Source organism: Nymphalis io, chromosome 4 (assembly GCF_905147045.1).
Source record: "Nymphalis io chromosome 4, ilAglIoxx1.1, whole genome shotgun sequence".
Taxonomy (NCBI): domain Eukaryota; kingdom Metazoa; phylum Arthropoda; class Insecta; order Lepidoptera; family Nymphalidae; genus Nymphalis; species Nymphalis io.
The window spans coordinates 4735949-4751190 of record NC_065891.1 but is presented as its reverse complement, the minus strand read 5'-3'; the positions used below and the strand labels follow the sequence as shown (position 1 = coordinate 4751190).

General features: G+C 30.7%; 1 protein-coding gene across 5 annotated transcripts in view; it reads left to right on the top strand.

The window, feature by feature from the left end:
• Positions 1-15242, top strand: part of LOC126781643 (teneurin-m) — a 228089-nt gene that overhangs the window by 35109 nt on the left and 177738 nt on the right. For 4 of the 5 annotated variants that reach the window (XM_050506579.1, XM_050506585.1, XM_050506584.1 and 1 more), the window contains exon 2: positions 6777-6821. In XM_050506579.1, coding sequence (XP_050362536.1) covers positions 6777-6821 — 45 coding nt within the window. Of the gene's footprint in view, positions 1-6776; positions 6822-8871; positions 8913-15242 lie in introns of all 5 variants that reach the window. The other variant, XM_050506581.1, reaches the window with a different exon arrangement.

Genomic DNA, 15242 nt, shown 5'->3' with positions numbered 1-15242 from the left:
TTTTGTGAATAAATAATCATTACGACATATTAAATTTCAAACACATGAAACTAAATAAGAATTATGATACACTGATGCTAAATTGTCAAGTCCATATTATATACAATAAAGGATGTAGCTCTTTGTAATGCAATTAATACACGATACCCTTTAATCCAGACAACAAAGAGACCGCGTTTCGTGATCTTATATTGTTCCGTGATGTGATCTAAACTCGTATTATGTTTGCAATAAGTGGCGGTTCTAAAAATTTTCTTGAAAAATTTCGACATAACTGCAAGTAACCGCAGATTTATTGAGGGTGTAAAAGTAACTTGGTTGTTTATACCAGTCGTAATGTGCAGGTCCGGTAGATTTTACCGTCTAGTTTTCATATTACACTGATATATGAGCAACACTTACAGTTATTCTTTGTTGAGTTTTATTAGGAACTAAGTTATGTTCTTGGCTTCATCTGTTACTTGTTTTATAGTGTAGTAACATTTACTACTAAAAAGCTTCAACTACTAGTTCGAATGGAATAAAAATATGTAATAAAATAAATCAGTAATAACAAGGGGCAGTACTTTCCCTACCCGGTGATGATGAAAGACGTTGCGATTTACTATCGAATTTTCTTTATATAAAGATATTATTATGTCCCTTGTTCGTTAAGATAACACTGGCTGACTTGTATTGGTATTTGGTAGTAGAATAAATTATGAGTGCATAGCAACTACCAAGATGAGCTTGAACAAAGCCCTACACCTAGTAAAATACCACTATTATAAATTCAATCATATAACTTATATATTTTTCATTGATTTATTTGAGATATTTTAACCCTACATATGAATTGTTTTGTTTTTTTTTAATCGATCAATTACAACAATCCTTTATGACTAATTTAGTTATTTGTTCAGTGTGTGTCTTCGTATTCTATATTGAAATTAAAAAAAAAAAAGTATGTACAAATGCTTCGAGCGATTACCATTTATTATATAAGCAGAACTAAACGACCGACCACGAACAGATGGCGGAAAGCGCTAAATTTATATACAAATGCGTTCAGCTCTTCAAAATAAGCCGTAATGACATTCACACCCTATAAAATTAGCTATTAGAAAACCCCCTCGTTCCTTTGAAACGTTAAAAAGACCCTTTCATAATAGAGATCTATTCAGGAGGCGATAGTATACTGTCTCGATGGCACCGTTCGTTATTTTTGTTAAGGCAAGCGTGTGTAACTTGTCGGCTTGCAATACTTATTTGCGGTTCTCACATTCGAATATCGACTCTATGGTATATGAAATATGACTCAAAAGAAACGCGCGAAAAACATGGAATAAAAAACTGCAGTCGCCTAAATGATGAATCAAGTGACTTTAAGCTCTATTGTTATTGTTTAAGGTTGAAAATGAATAGTGTTAAAGGATATTGAGATTATGATAGTAGCGTAATGATAGAGCATGTTTAGCATAAGTATAGCTAAGTTTAGCGATACTTCGTACTGGTGCTTGAATCGAAATTAAGCAGTAAGCTTATAAACATGTTAATACATTTAACTCAATATCTAACACTACATTAAAATTGTATACAACTCGTTTTTTTTAAATAAAATGCTAACTGTAATGTAATTGTTGTAAATGTAGTGTAATTGTTGGTTTTATAGTGGTATTATAACAGCCATGTAAATTTCCCAAAAATGGGCCAAAGTCTCTTTTCATCTTAAGGAGACGGTTTGAATATATGTACAACGCCATGGCTCCATGTTTATATAATATGTAGTTGTGGCTAAATTTCATTCAACAAACACAGAATCCCACGATGTTTTCGTGAACCCGAAATCTTCAGATAAAATCACGTTTTTTCACTTCTGAATTATCCCAGTTCTACTTCTAGGTTATAAGTTTATGCGATGGTAACAAATGAGAAAAAAGAATGTTTATTCTAAGTATTATAAGAAAAATCTCGTTGCGGTTTGTCACGCACGATTGCATATTTCGATGGTACACTACTAAATTACTTTAATAAAAAAAACACGATTCATATAGTTTTTGGTTGCGCTCAAATGAATCTATGAAATGTTAAACAAAATTATATGAAATAATTAGCGAATCAAACACTAAAATTAAAAATAAATTATTGGATATAAACCATTTTTACTATTTTATGCTCATATAAAAAAAAGCATCACTTAGAGAATCATAACTGTCCCACCCTTTGTGGACGTATTGTCTTATTTACACAAGACCACTGCCTAAGTAAAAATTATTTTTTAAAAAATGTATTCACAATCGGACAAGATAATATAGAATCAGTTTTGAAAATTAATCGATTAAAATAATAAATGATTATCAAAATTGGTACAGCTACATGCCACAACAAAATATTAGGCCGAATAGATAACCTCCTTCTTTTTATATATTAAGCTTGTCACACTGTAACGTTAAAAAAAACATTCTTAGGAAACCTTATAAAAACCTTACAACTATTTCCATCGCACTTCTCCATTTCGGGTTGGTTGATGTGGTATGACTAATCATCAGAATCTCATCCAATTCACGCATGCCACCCAATCTCATCCAATTCACCACTGAGCGCATTATAGACACAAATTAAAAAATATAAACATCCTAATCTTATTTTACAACCACAATTACTTCTCCTTTCTACAATTCGAGTTATAGTAGACTTATTAAAAGTTTCAACATTTATTACGATTTTCGTAAAAATAATATACTAAATACAAGCGACTAATTTAAGCCGTAACTAACTTAATTAAATTCATATTAAAAAAACTTTCCAGTAGTAAGAACTGAACATTTTTTTCTTACAATTTCTCTTTAGAAATTCGCACCTCTTTATTGCTGAGCGCTAGCCAGCACGATTGGCAGTGTATTAGGAAAGGCTTTTGAAACTAGCACCCCCATCCCCACCCTTTTGATAGTTAATTAAACGTCAGACGGGAAATATTCGCGTCATTAGGAAAACTCGAGACGTCGACGCGGCCGGAAGAGACATCGCCCCCTATTTTATACATACCAATATAGACTTTGTTCAATAAAAACTTGAAGAAAAATGTAAGGACTCGTATAAATAAGTTATTTTATTTTTAATGTTTATTATCAACGTATTTTTATCCTCCAAAATATAAAACAATTTAATGTTAACAAGTACCTACAGCATATTTAAAGAAATACGTAACTTAAGTAAATTAAATTGATCTTTTTTTATTTTTTTAACTAATAGAGAAAATCACTAAATTTCATTAATGAATTAAAATGTAATTAGGAGTATAAAGTTAATTTGCCTTTTAAAAAAATGAATTCCAAAAAATAACAATTTCTCACCAAAGAGATCGAGTTTGATATCTTATCAAACCATGCCCTTGAACTTACCCTTTGAAGCGAAGACTATTAAAATACGAATTTTGAATATTCGGTTTTATGGCATAAGATTGACAAATTAAATCTTATCTTTACTTTCAATGGTCTTAATGTTTAATGGTCGAATGATTTATAGCACTAAAGATTAATTCCATTGAATTTGTTAAATTGTAATGTACAAAATATTTAATGAATAGCGTAAACTTTAAAACGGATTTATATATAATTTTATATAGATCAAAATAGTTTGTAAGTGGGCGTTACTTATCTATATATACTAATCATTTTGTCGTCCAAACAACGATTTGTATAAAGCCAGTATAACGATATAATTGTTTTAAACAAGAACGAGTCATGTTTGAGGGAGACTCATAGCAATTACATGATTCCTTGTATAAACGTACTTACGTCATTAGTTAATCCATGAAAAAAGTTGGTTTTGATAAAATTTTAAATACTGATCAATAAAAACACTTTATTGATATGCATAGTTATAATATACAGGATATTATAACTACTTTTTGTTGTGAACATCACTCAATATTTCAATATGCCCGTATCGAGGTGCTTCCCTTAACCTTGATGTATTGTCTTAGTACGTTCCCATGGCTTTATTCAATTTTAAGTGTCATTAGACTTGCATCTGCGTCTAATAATTAAAACTAAACAAAAGAAACTTTTTCTTAGTTTATAATCAATCAATCGAATCATAAATGTTTGACGATAGCTTTTAATATGTTACATAATTGCAATTTAGAAATATTGGTTTTATCTTCTATTAATGTCATCGCATTTGAATTCAATTTAAGCTTGTGATGCTTACATAAATTTGATTACAAGACCATAATATATCATTTTCATATATTTTTTATTATCGTCTGATATTCTGTATTGCGACCACAAATAGAACAGCTGATATAGTTAAATAATGAAACTTCCAAAAAATAAAATCCTACAAATATTCCCTTTATGGTTTATATCGTAACAACCCGTGAATGTCCCACTGCTGGGCTAAAGGACTCCTCTCCCTTTTTTGAGAAGGTTTGGAGCTTATTCCACAACGCCGCTCCAGTGCGTGTTGGTGGAATATGGTTTATATACACAAATAAAACAATATATTTTCTCTCCTCTTCTTTAATTCGTTGATAACACGAATCGTTCCTGAGAGCCACAGCCAAGTCCCAAGATAAATTATTATCTGACTTTATCACTTGATGTCATAAAGTTTTTGGAAATTCGTCGCTATAATATGAATTCATGTCATAACTCGCCTTTGTCGTTAGGATAAATACAAACAAAAGCTCGTCTGATAAAGTGTATTTGTTTTGATTCATGATGTTTTGTATTTCGTAAGTTAATTTCTCAAGGTATTAAAATAAATAATTTAATTAGTAGGATATAAATAAACAAGGTTGAAGTTTAATAGCTACCGATACCGTTGGTCAGTTGTATGGTTCATTTAAATTTATTTTTACTATTATATTTCAAGGAGAAAACGTTATTATTCCAGTACCTTCTATTTCTTTCTCCTATTTACGAGTAAAGTAACTGTAAATTTAATTTAATTCGTAAATGATGAAATTATATACTTTTGATGATCTAAAATAAGGTGACACGGCCAAAAACTTGGTTCATGTAAATTTTCCTTAAAAATTTAAGCTGTCCCTCCTAACGTAATGTAAGCGAAAATAAAGGGCCAAAATTAAATTCCTTTCAGCCCATAAAATATAGAGTTACGTCATTATGAACGATGAGAATTTTCGCCTTTTAACGCTCAACGCACAGGGATTTTTTTTTCTCCATGATTACAAAGAAATATTTTTGGGCAAGTGTCAATTTGACGGACCCTTTTTGTAATGAGATCACTGTATCTAAAATCAAACTGTTTCAATGTTGATGTTAACGAATTTCCAATAGACATGATAGGGTATAAAATGTTATATATATATAATGAAAATGATCTACTATTATATTTATACCAAATTTTCTCAATAGAAGCTTATCTTTTGTATTTGTTTACGTTAAGATACGATAGTTTTTGGACTATGTCATACTATTAACTCATATTATTATTATTATTTTGCTATTCAAAAGGGAAATGCTAGCATTCTTGCCACCATTCCACTCGGTCACGATTTGTGCAGTTACCATTTTTAATTTTTATTTGTATTTATTTGGCTTTAATGTAAATAAATATATAATTTATTCCTGTTATTATATAAGTTAAATGCAATTAAAAGTAGTATTAATTTTCCCAGTGTTTATCAGAAAGACGCTTGGACTAGCAATTTTGCTCCTCAGACTGCATTATAAGTTCATCCCACAAAACACAAAAAAATAACATACTAAGATATTATGCATATGTGCAAAAAACATTAACATCCACAAATGAATACAAATTTTACTTAAGTACACACATACAACAATAAACTTAAGTTATTTTTAACGGCTCATTCTTTTCTTAATGTTTTTATTCTATAGAAATTTTAATATGAAAGCAAAAAAGAACAATTTATTACTCGAGCTCCCATATGACGGTTGTAGTATTTCTAATATTAATAAGTAATATTAAATAACTTCGAGACTGTTCGGATGCTTACTACGAGAAGTACTCGTATTTTTTATACTGTAAGATCTAAAATCGATTGCACGTTTTAATTCAAGGCGTGAACTCGTCTGCTCCCCTCAGTACACGAAAGACACCATTACTCCATTTTAAAGAGTTCAAGATTCAAATCTAATGCCGTGTGACGATCGTGTGCGATACGCCGTAACGATAGCCAAGGAGTTTTGACGTCAAATAGCAGTCAAGCTATTATGAATTTTATTTCCAAACTGTAAGCTTTAATATTGATTAAACTTTGTAACACATGTTCCCACGGTGAGTTACCGTGACCTAATAGAAAAGCATGGCTGTTTGAATAAATTTAGTCTAATTTTGAACCTTAATGCTATGAAAATAAATATAAATCAATTTTACGTATGCTTAGAACCAACAAACATTCCGTCGCATGTGATTGTTTGACATTTAAATGTTTGAAAAATTATAGATTTATAATATTATGTAGTTAGGTTATTTAATGTTGGTTATTGTATAAATTTCCTCAATTTTTTTTTCTCATCTGTGGGTCCTCAAATTACAGTATCTTACGATTGATAAAATATGAATAAAAATTAAGTATACTTATATTATTTTAAATCAAACACTTACGTAACTTAGTAATATAAATATTTTATTATAATTAAACTTGATAATTCCAAAAACAAGATACATATCAATTCCTTTTAGGTAGATTTCACAGAATTGATAAAATATGTACTTTAATAACTTCTCAAGGGCCTCTATCAGAAAGAAAACTAAATGCATTTACGTATATTTGTATTAATAAACGCTTCTTTTATTTGCAGGTGAGTCACAGCAACATGGAGATGACTGCGGTTACAGTTATATAAGTAAGTGAAAAATGTATAAAAGTAATTATATTTTTGGGATAACCTCACTCACAAAATAAATAAATTGCTCAGGGTTTGCAGTTGCCAGAATCCTTGATAATTATATCCACTTCCTAAAATAATTACTAAATCTGCCATCACATCTATCATAAAATAATAAACTTAATTACTCATTTTATATTATCACCAACCCGCATTGGAGCAGCGTGGTGGAATAAGCTCCAAACCTTCTCCTCAAAAAGGGAGAGGAGGCCTTAGCCCAGCAGTGGGACATTCACAGGCTGTTACTACTATATTATCATCATAACATCACTACATGACACTTTAAAATAGCACATAAATGTCATGCAACCAATAAAACAACTCAAATCCCGTATAGGAATAAAGATTCAATTAATATTAAATCCGCTTCGTCCGGTATAAAAAAAAATAACGAAACACTGATTGTTGAAAACGTTTAAAAAAAGTCGGAACTAGCGTTGAGCAACTATAATCACCACTACAATTAAAAATCCGCTGGATAGAATTGCACTCAAACAAACTCGGCAGGGATAACTTGCTCCAATAATAAGATTTCAAGTCTGTTCCTAGAATTCACCTTTGAAAATATTCTGCAAGGATTTCCCCACTTTGATTATACCGTAGCGTAAAAACGGACCAACAGCACCGACGCCGCTAACTCAATTAATAAACTTCTCTTTCGGTAAACTATCGAATTGAACCGTGAAGAAAATATGGTTGAGGCAATAATTAAAAATTCAATCCTGAAACTTTCTTAGTTTGGCTTTTTCAATTTGCATTGGCTAGCTGCGGTTATTTTCAAGATTTTTTTTAAATATAAAATAACTGAAATGTTTTAAAGACTTGATTCTATATTTTTCATGTTTATTTTTGTAAATCGGGCAAAATAAGACCCTAAATCATCTAAATCATTGTTCCACAATAGCAGCTACTCAAGTAATTATACAATATTTATAGATGAAACACGAGACATATCATGTTAGATGTAGCATAATATGCGTACTATAATTTTAATATCCAAAAAAAGTCAAAAGCAGAACTGGGCTCATTTCATGAGATGGTCTTATCTTGCCTATTTTTCTATGGCAAATATAAAAATCAGCAATTTTGGCGCTAAGTTAATTATTATTCTTCTTACATACGAGTACATACGATTCTAAGCCTAATTTAACATCAGATTAAAGTATTAACCAATATTTTTAATTATTCTGTATTTATCTTGGAACTTAATCTTCTATATGCAGAAACTCAGCTATTCACGCTAACGTTAGCGTTGACATATCTTTAGCTAAAGAAAAATAAGCAGTGCCGTATAGCGGCTGAAAGTACGTCGAGGGTTCGCCCGTTCGCGCATTTGCAATTCCATTCGCGTCTGTAGCTGTCCGCATTGAAGCTATCTCGCTTACACCTACGAATTTTATATTTCCATCTTTGTCAGCTGCATTCGATTGCAGAAAGCCGATTTTCAGTACGCGACGCTCACATTTGTTTCGACTTCCGAATAGAATAGTGCTGATATTCTATACGACGTATGGATGGGATTCCAGCTAGAATAGCCATTTTCGGGTTGGTTTTTAGTTTAAATGGAGAATGCGTTCGCATTGATTTTAGAATTACATTTTCAATACAAAAAATAACAAAAAGATAAAATGTATACTTTTAATAAATTTAGCAAAATTTAATAATTATTAATGATAACAATTTTATATTAAGTATACACAGCAAGGCATTTTTAATTGATAAATATATGGATATTCTCGAAGTAAAAAAAAAACTTTATTTAATTTCACTTTGAACACGATTTTTATATAAAAAAGATCATTTTTTGTAAGTAAAGTCACATTTATTTATCGATAAATAATACTTCAGTACATTCATAATTATATAATATTTACACCGGATAATGAAAAGCTGACAAAAATCAAAATCCCAAAGACAAATAACGCTACAAAATTTATTTCAATTAATTTTGTCAGTTGTTATTTTTATTTGTATGTACTCATTATTGACGATTCATTTTTCATTCCAGTTGCTTCCAATCATCGATAGGAGATGATCTGACGGGGGAAGGTACATCACAAACTATTCACCCTTAACAGCTTCTTAAAATTATTAAAAAATACTGTATTTTGATTTTTATTACATTTGCTTATACCACCATGGCGTACTACCGCACCTTACTGCACGATGAGAAAACTTAGTTTGTAGCTTGTGGTATAATTACATTTTTATATTTATTGATACAAAAATTAAAAGCATGAATAAGCATCAAATCACATGAAATATTTCTTAAAATAATGTTCCATAGTAATAAACTTTTGGTTTCAATGTTAAGAAAGGAAATGTTCATATAAACAACCCTAACGGACATCGGCTAGATATGAATAAAACCTACCTCTAGCATCTGTTATCCAACCCCCACAGCTTATAGAATCCAGTTAAGTAAGGATAACTGCTAACCCCCTTGAAATATTGCTATAATTATTCCTTTTTCGCCTCTCGAAGGCAAGGATCGCTTTCATGGCGCACCTTCACGAAATATGTTCCTCATAACTCCCAACAAAAAATCCGCCGTAATTTAATGCGGCCCGGTAAAATAATATGTAAAAATACGCGCCCTGGATGGGCTATTCGGCCCGTTTCGGATGATTTCGGTCAATTTCGACCGGTTCCGACCATTAAGGGGGCCATCTTTCGTTCCTTTATCGGCCCGGCGCGAATATATCAGGATATTATTTCACCCACGAAATATTTTCCATATCTAATCAGCGCGCCAAGAAATATGGTTACATATGAGTCGTGTTATGCGTTATGATTTTTATCGGTCTCTGCTACTATTTCGCGTGCATACACCGGGGGTGTTACACGATCGCCTCCACTGCGAACCCTTCTATTAGCAATATACTTGTGGTATCTTGTTATTTGTGGTCTCTGCTTCTGATAGAGTAATGTACAAATATATATACTAGTTCTTGAAATGTCTTTTTTGATGTATTCATTCCCAGATTTATTATAAAAAGTTGTGTAATAAAAATTTTAAATTAAGTAATCGTCATTAGTAAAGTTCACAGAATATATTGTTTGTGTCTTTATGGAAGGAAATTATAGTATTTATTAATATGTTGCACTCACCGCAAGCGACTAATAGTTACATGTTATCTTTGACTAAATACATTTATAGTTAGTTGTATATTTTTGTAAATTGAATTCTAGATGATTTAGACAAGTAAGAGTTAACTTCTATTTCTGGCCACAGCTCTTTCAAATTTCAAAGAGCTCGACGAAACTCGAAGACAAGCACTCGACGTACCGCTGTATCTACAGCGAGATTTTAATCAAGAAAATCTTCGTCGCGCGCTTAATCAAAGGCGAAACTTAAATAGTTGGCTACGTCATCGAGCTTAGCCAGAACGGTTGCGTTGGCTTTGATTTGATTATGTCGTCAAATTTCGCTGTAATTTCACGGAGTAGTGTCTCTGATAGATGTGCTTTATTGTTTCTCGGAAGCGATGTCGGATCTTCCGGTTATCATGAAAACTTCGTGATTATTCTTAATAGTTGTTTTTGTTAATCATCTAAATTTATTATTATTATTAACCATATTATTTAATAAACTTAACTTATTCAAAATTTTTCATCTGAAATGTTATTTCTTGGTTATGAAGTATAATTATAACATACATTTTTAAATCACAAGTCAATTTCATACGCGTACTAACAACTACAGGTTGTACGCTATAATTAATACGAAACAGTTACAAAACAAGCTAAAATATTAAGGTGTTTTTTAATTTACCATCGCATAAGAAGTACGCGAGGAACCGACGGATACAATATCGATTTTATATTATCGAGTTGTTATACGGAGCGAATCGATTCTATCGCGTTACATTTGTGGACAATGCGGTCGAGCCGCGTCTGTCTGCGGTTGCAAGCAATTTTCATCCTTATTGGACACCCAATTATAATTTTATATAGAATGACGCAATCAAAGTATTTTTAACACAACAAGCAAGAACATTTCAAAGCATTTCAATGAAAAATACTCGACTTTTGGCTGCGATTTTTATTAATTTTACGATATATAAGAACTACCAAAACAGTACGAAAATAGATTGAAATTTCAGTATTTTAGTCGAGATGGAATATTCGATAATCGAATCTCATGACTCAAAGAATAACCCAATCGTGTGCAGAATACATGTATGTACATATAACACAATTTACAAATATTTTGGTAAAAAAATTTCATTTTAAGTTAAAGCTTTTTGTTTTAATTAAATTATTTTTAATCTAATTAAAAAAAAGTAGAAATTTCTCAATAGAGCTGTGTTGTTTTTTATTCTTACCATTTGTGAATCGATTTTCATGTATTATTTTTTAAAAGGTTTTATCGATGGTTGATCGACTAAAATTAAAAAAAAAAACAACCCACACATAAAACTTAATTGTACTAGCATACTTAAACGGCTTATCCATATGTCATGCCAAAAACTTAAACAATTTTACTAAGTAATATAAAAAAAATAAAACATAAAAAATAAACTAGTTTAAATAAATAAATACTAGATCTTATTAAAAATACTTTGATTCACTTAAAAAGTTGATAAATGCCATAAATATTTTTAAAGTAATTTTTAATTATTTTGAATATACAGACAATGGGACATAACATATTAATTACTAAATATATTATTTTCGTCATTGGCAGTGCCTTTGTAAGACGTTTGTTACTGGTGAGCCTATCATGAGGTGAGCATTAGCACCGTGTTCATAATACCATTAAAATCGACGTCTCTTTTTCATATAATACAATGAGTTATTATCTACTAGTTTCCGCCCGCGGCTTATCCGCATGTGAAGAGGGTAGGTGTTAGGCACCCTATGTCCTTTTCTGACAACCCCTGACAACATATGCAAAATTTCATAGTAATCGGTTTAGTATTTAATACGTGAAAGCGTAACAACTTTTGCATAATAATATTAGTAAGAATTACATATATAAAAATTATATATAAATCCGTATACATTTGATAATATAAGCAATATTGAATATTTATAGTGATATATAGATGTAAATTGATAAAAACATTTTACATAGATAACATTAAGGAGGGATCAAAAGAAATGTGTCGGAAGACTGAATGTTACTGAAATGTTACCCAACGGATATGCAAATACGTCATAAATTGTCAATGATAGGGAAGAACTCAGTTCTGATAGTTGGCAATCCTTGAACCGTGAATTTATAGTGTAAGTTTGTGATCGAAAAACTTTGTAATCCTGTCTCCAAACGGCATTCCTTCGGGTACGATTTTTCTAAGAGAAATACAGAATCGGATCACTGGCCTAAGTAAAGATAGAGAAGTTTTATGATGGACCTTAATTTTTATAATCGATTTTTATATTTTTTGAAAACATTTTTTTCTCGATTAATTTATATATATAATTGGTTTATATGTCCAAGTTACATTTTTACTGATAATCTGCTAAAAATGCATATACTCTTCATGATATTCGCTATTGCTTTTATTCTTTAAATAAATAGTATGTACGTAGACATCAGCCTTATATAAAAAAATCACTTTCCCGTATTACCCATAAAAACAAGTAAGCAGTTTAAAATTAAAGACAAAATTAAAGAAAATAAAAATGGTATGCGACGTGAACGTTCATAGGATGTACAACGTTATTTTTATTTTTCTCTAGCTCTGCTGACACGACGCTCATAATACATAAAATTTAATATATTTTAACTTTATACATATGTCATTTCTTATTATAAATTTATTATTAAACATTTGTGAAATTATATTAAGTGGAAGGTGTCATGAAACAAATAGATTATTTCAAGTAATTTAGCAGTTTTATATTGTTGAGTTGAATACATATTCGTGTACATAGGCCATTCAGCCATAACGATTAACGCTTAAAGTTTTAAAACGTGAGAGGTGAAACTTAAAATGTACATTGATGCAACCAATTCAAAATATTTAAAAATGCGACATAACACCTTCATCCACTTATGTCTTCAATTGTAATATTTATTTATTTTTGGTTTTTTTTTATAGAATAGGATGCAACCAATTCAAAATATTTAAAAATGCGACATAACACCTTCATCCACTTATGTCTTCAATTGTAATATTTATTTATTTTTGGTTTTTTTTTTTTATAGAATAGGAAGGCGGACGAGCATATGGGCCACCTGATGTTAAGTGGTCACCAAACGCCCTTAGACATAGGCATTGTAAGAAATGTTAACCATCGCTTACATCACCAATGCGCCACCAACCTTGGGAACTAAGATGTTATGTCCCTTGTTCCTGTAATTACACTGGCTCACTCACCCTTCAAACCGGAACACAACAATACCAAGTACTGCTGTTTTGCGGTAGAATATCTGATGAGTGGGTGGTACCTACCCAAACGAGCTTGCACAAAGCTCTACCACCAGTAAAGTTAATCGTTTATAAGCTTTTTTCTTTATATGAATGAGAATAAATTATACATTTGATACAATATGTCTTTATAAGAGGAAAGAGTTGATTACACAAAATAAACAAAATATTTTTACAATAAACTAAGATATATTCGTTGTAAGACAAATGTGAATGTCGTGAAAACAGTGTTATATCTTAAGGTTTAAAATCGATTTAAAACTGAGGTAATAAGGTTTCAATAAATAACGTTCCTAGTCTCCAAGCCAAGCTCTATAATACAGGAACAGTGGAGATCGCAAAATGAATAACAAACGATCAAGCAAATTTCAACTTTAAAACTCGTGTATAAAACCATTAGTTGCATGCAAGGTAAAATGGTACAGAATAATCTTGTTCGACAGTCATTTTTGACCAATTTCTCCTGGTATCGAAAAATATTTTATAGAGGCCGACATCACAAAGTCGCATCAAACCTTTGTGCGTTGTTAGCGTTTTGTCCTTTCTATTTGTTTTAAATTTTGACCATCGGCTCGTTTTTAACGTTTAGTGTTTTCTATGCTATTTTTACTCAAACAATACTTAATACATTTTCGGTAACTTATATAATGAGTGATATGTTTTTTTTTTCTAAAATTAAGAACTGTCAATTACGAAAAAAAGAACCATCTGTATCTCATTATTTTGTCTAAATAAATAAAGGGAAACTCATTTTACAAAGTTACTTTTATATATTTTATAGAAGTTTTTTTTTTCTATTATATATTACTTTTAAAAATCAACATAAAATTCATTTTGATGGTTTTTACTTCGTCGGTACTTTTTGTATTATTTAATGTCCAAATGAACCTGTATTCCTTTTAGAATTTGAGCGTACTTCAATAAAGAGGAAGCCTATAATTATCATAACAATTTGTATAAAATCATTAAATATTTCAACTCTAACATCTTTTTTTTTCAATATTCTTATGTTTTAAAACCGAAATGACTCAGTGGCTAAAATACGTGAATCTTAACTAAAGATTATGGGCTCAAACCCGTGCAAGAACCACTGAGTTTTCATATGCTTTATTTATGTATATAACTAATCTAATATTCAATGATGAATAAAAATATCGTGAGGAAACCTTCATGGGGCAGTCATTAGAGCATCGTAAGCTTCACAACTTCTTCTCAAGAATGAATAAGGTCTTTGCCCAGCGATGGGACTCTTACTTTACGTGTTATTTTTATGTTTCTTAACATCTAAATTACAAGCCACGTGTGAACCACCATTCATAAACAAAACATCCATCAAACAGTCAATTTAAATCTGTCATCGTAGCAATAAAGATGGCGGCGGGTAATTTGAAATAGGAACGGGGGTAACAGCTCCCTGGTCGGTCGTTAGATGGCGGTGACGTCACGATTCTCGGCATTTTAATAACTACCGTGAGGTGAATGCATCGTGAAATATCGCAAATGTTGAAAATGATATTTTAGATGTGGACATGAAGATCGACAAATAAAATTGCCCTATCTTAACTGAGCAAAAAATATTAATATATGTACTAAAAATATAATTTAAGCAATAAAAACAAAATATTATATTTATTATCCATTAAAAATAAAAAGTAAACGGTAGAACACAAACTAAAGTGAGCGTTATATTTTCATATCTAAAGTCTAAAAACGAATAAACGATTTTAAAGATTCGAAGATCACATTTAACGTAGACCAGTTGAAATTCCAGCAACAATATTCCAAAATGATTAAGTATCTCCGCCTCTTCAAGTACACATGTCAAAACTATCAATGGCCCACTCACAATGGACCACATGTACCTAGTTTTACTTACCAACGGACACGTTATCGTGTAAATTAAGTACTCAGAATTGAGAGTATTGGAATTGGTATTTGTGTATCTATTTGGATAGAACTTAAAAGTTTCGAGACAATAAACTTTTCACTTTTCAATAGC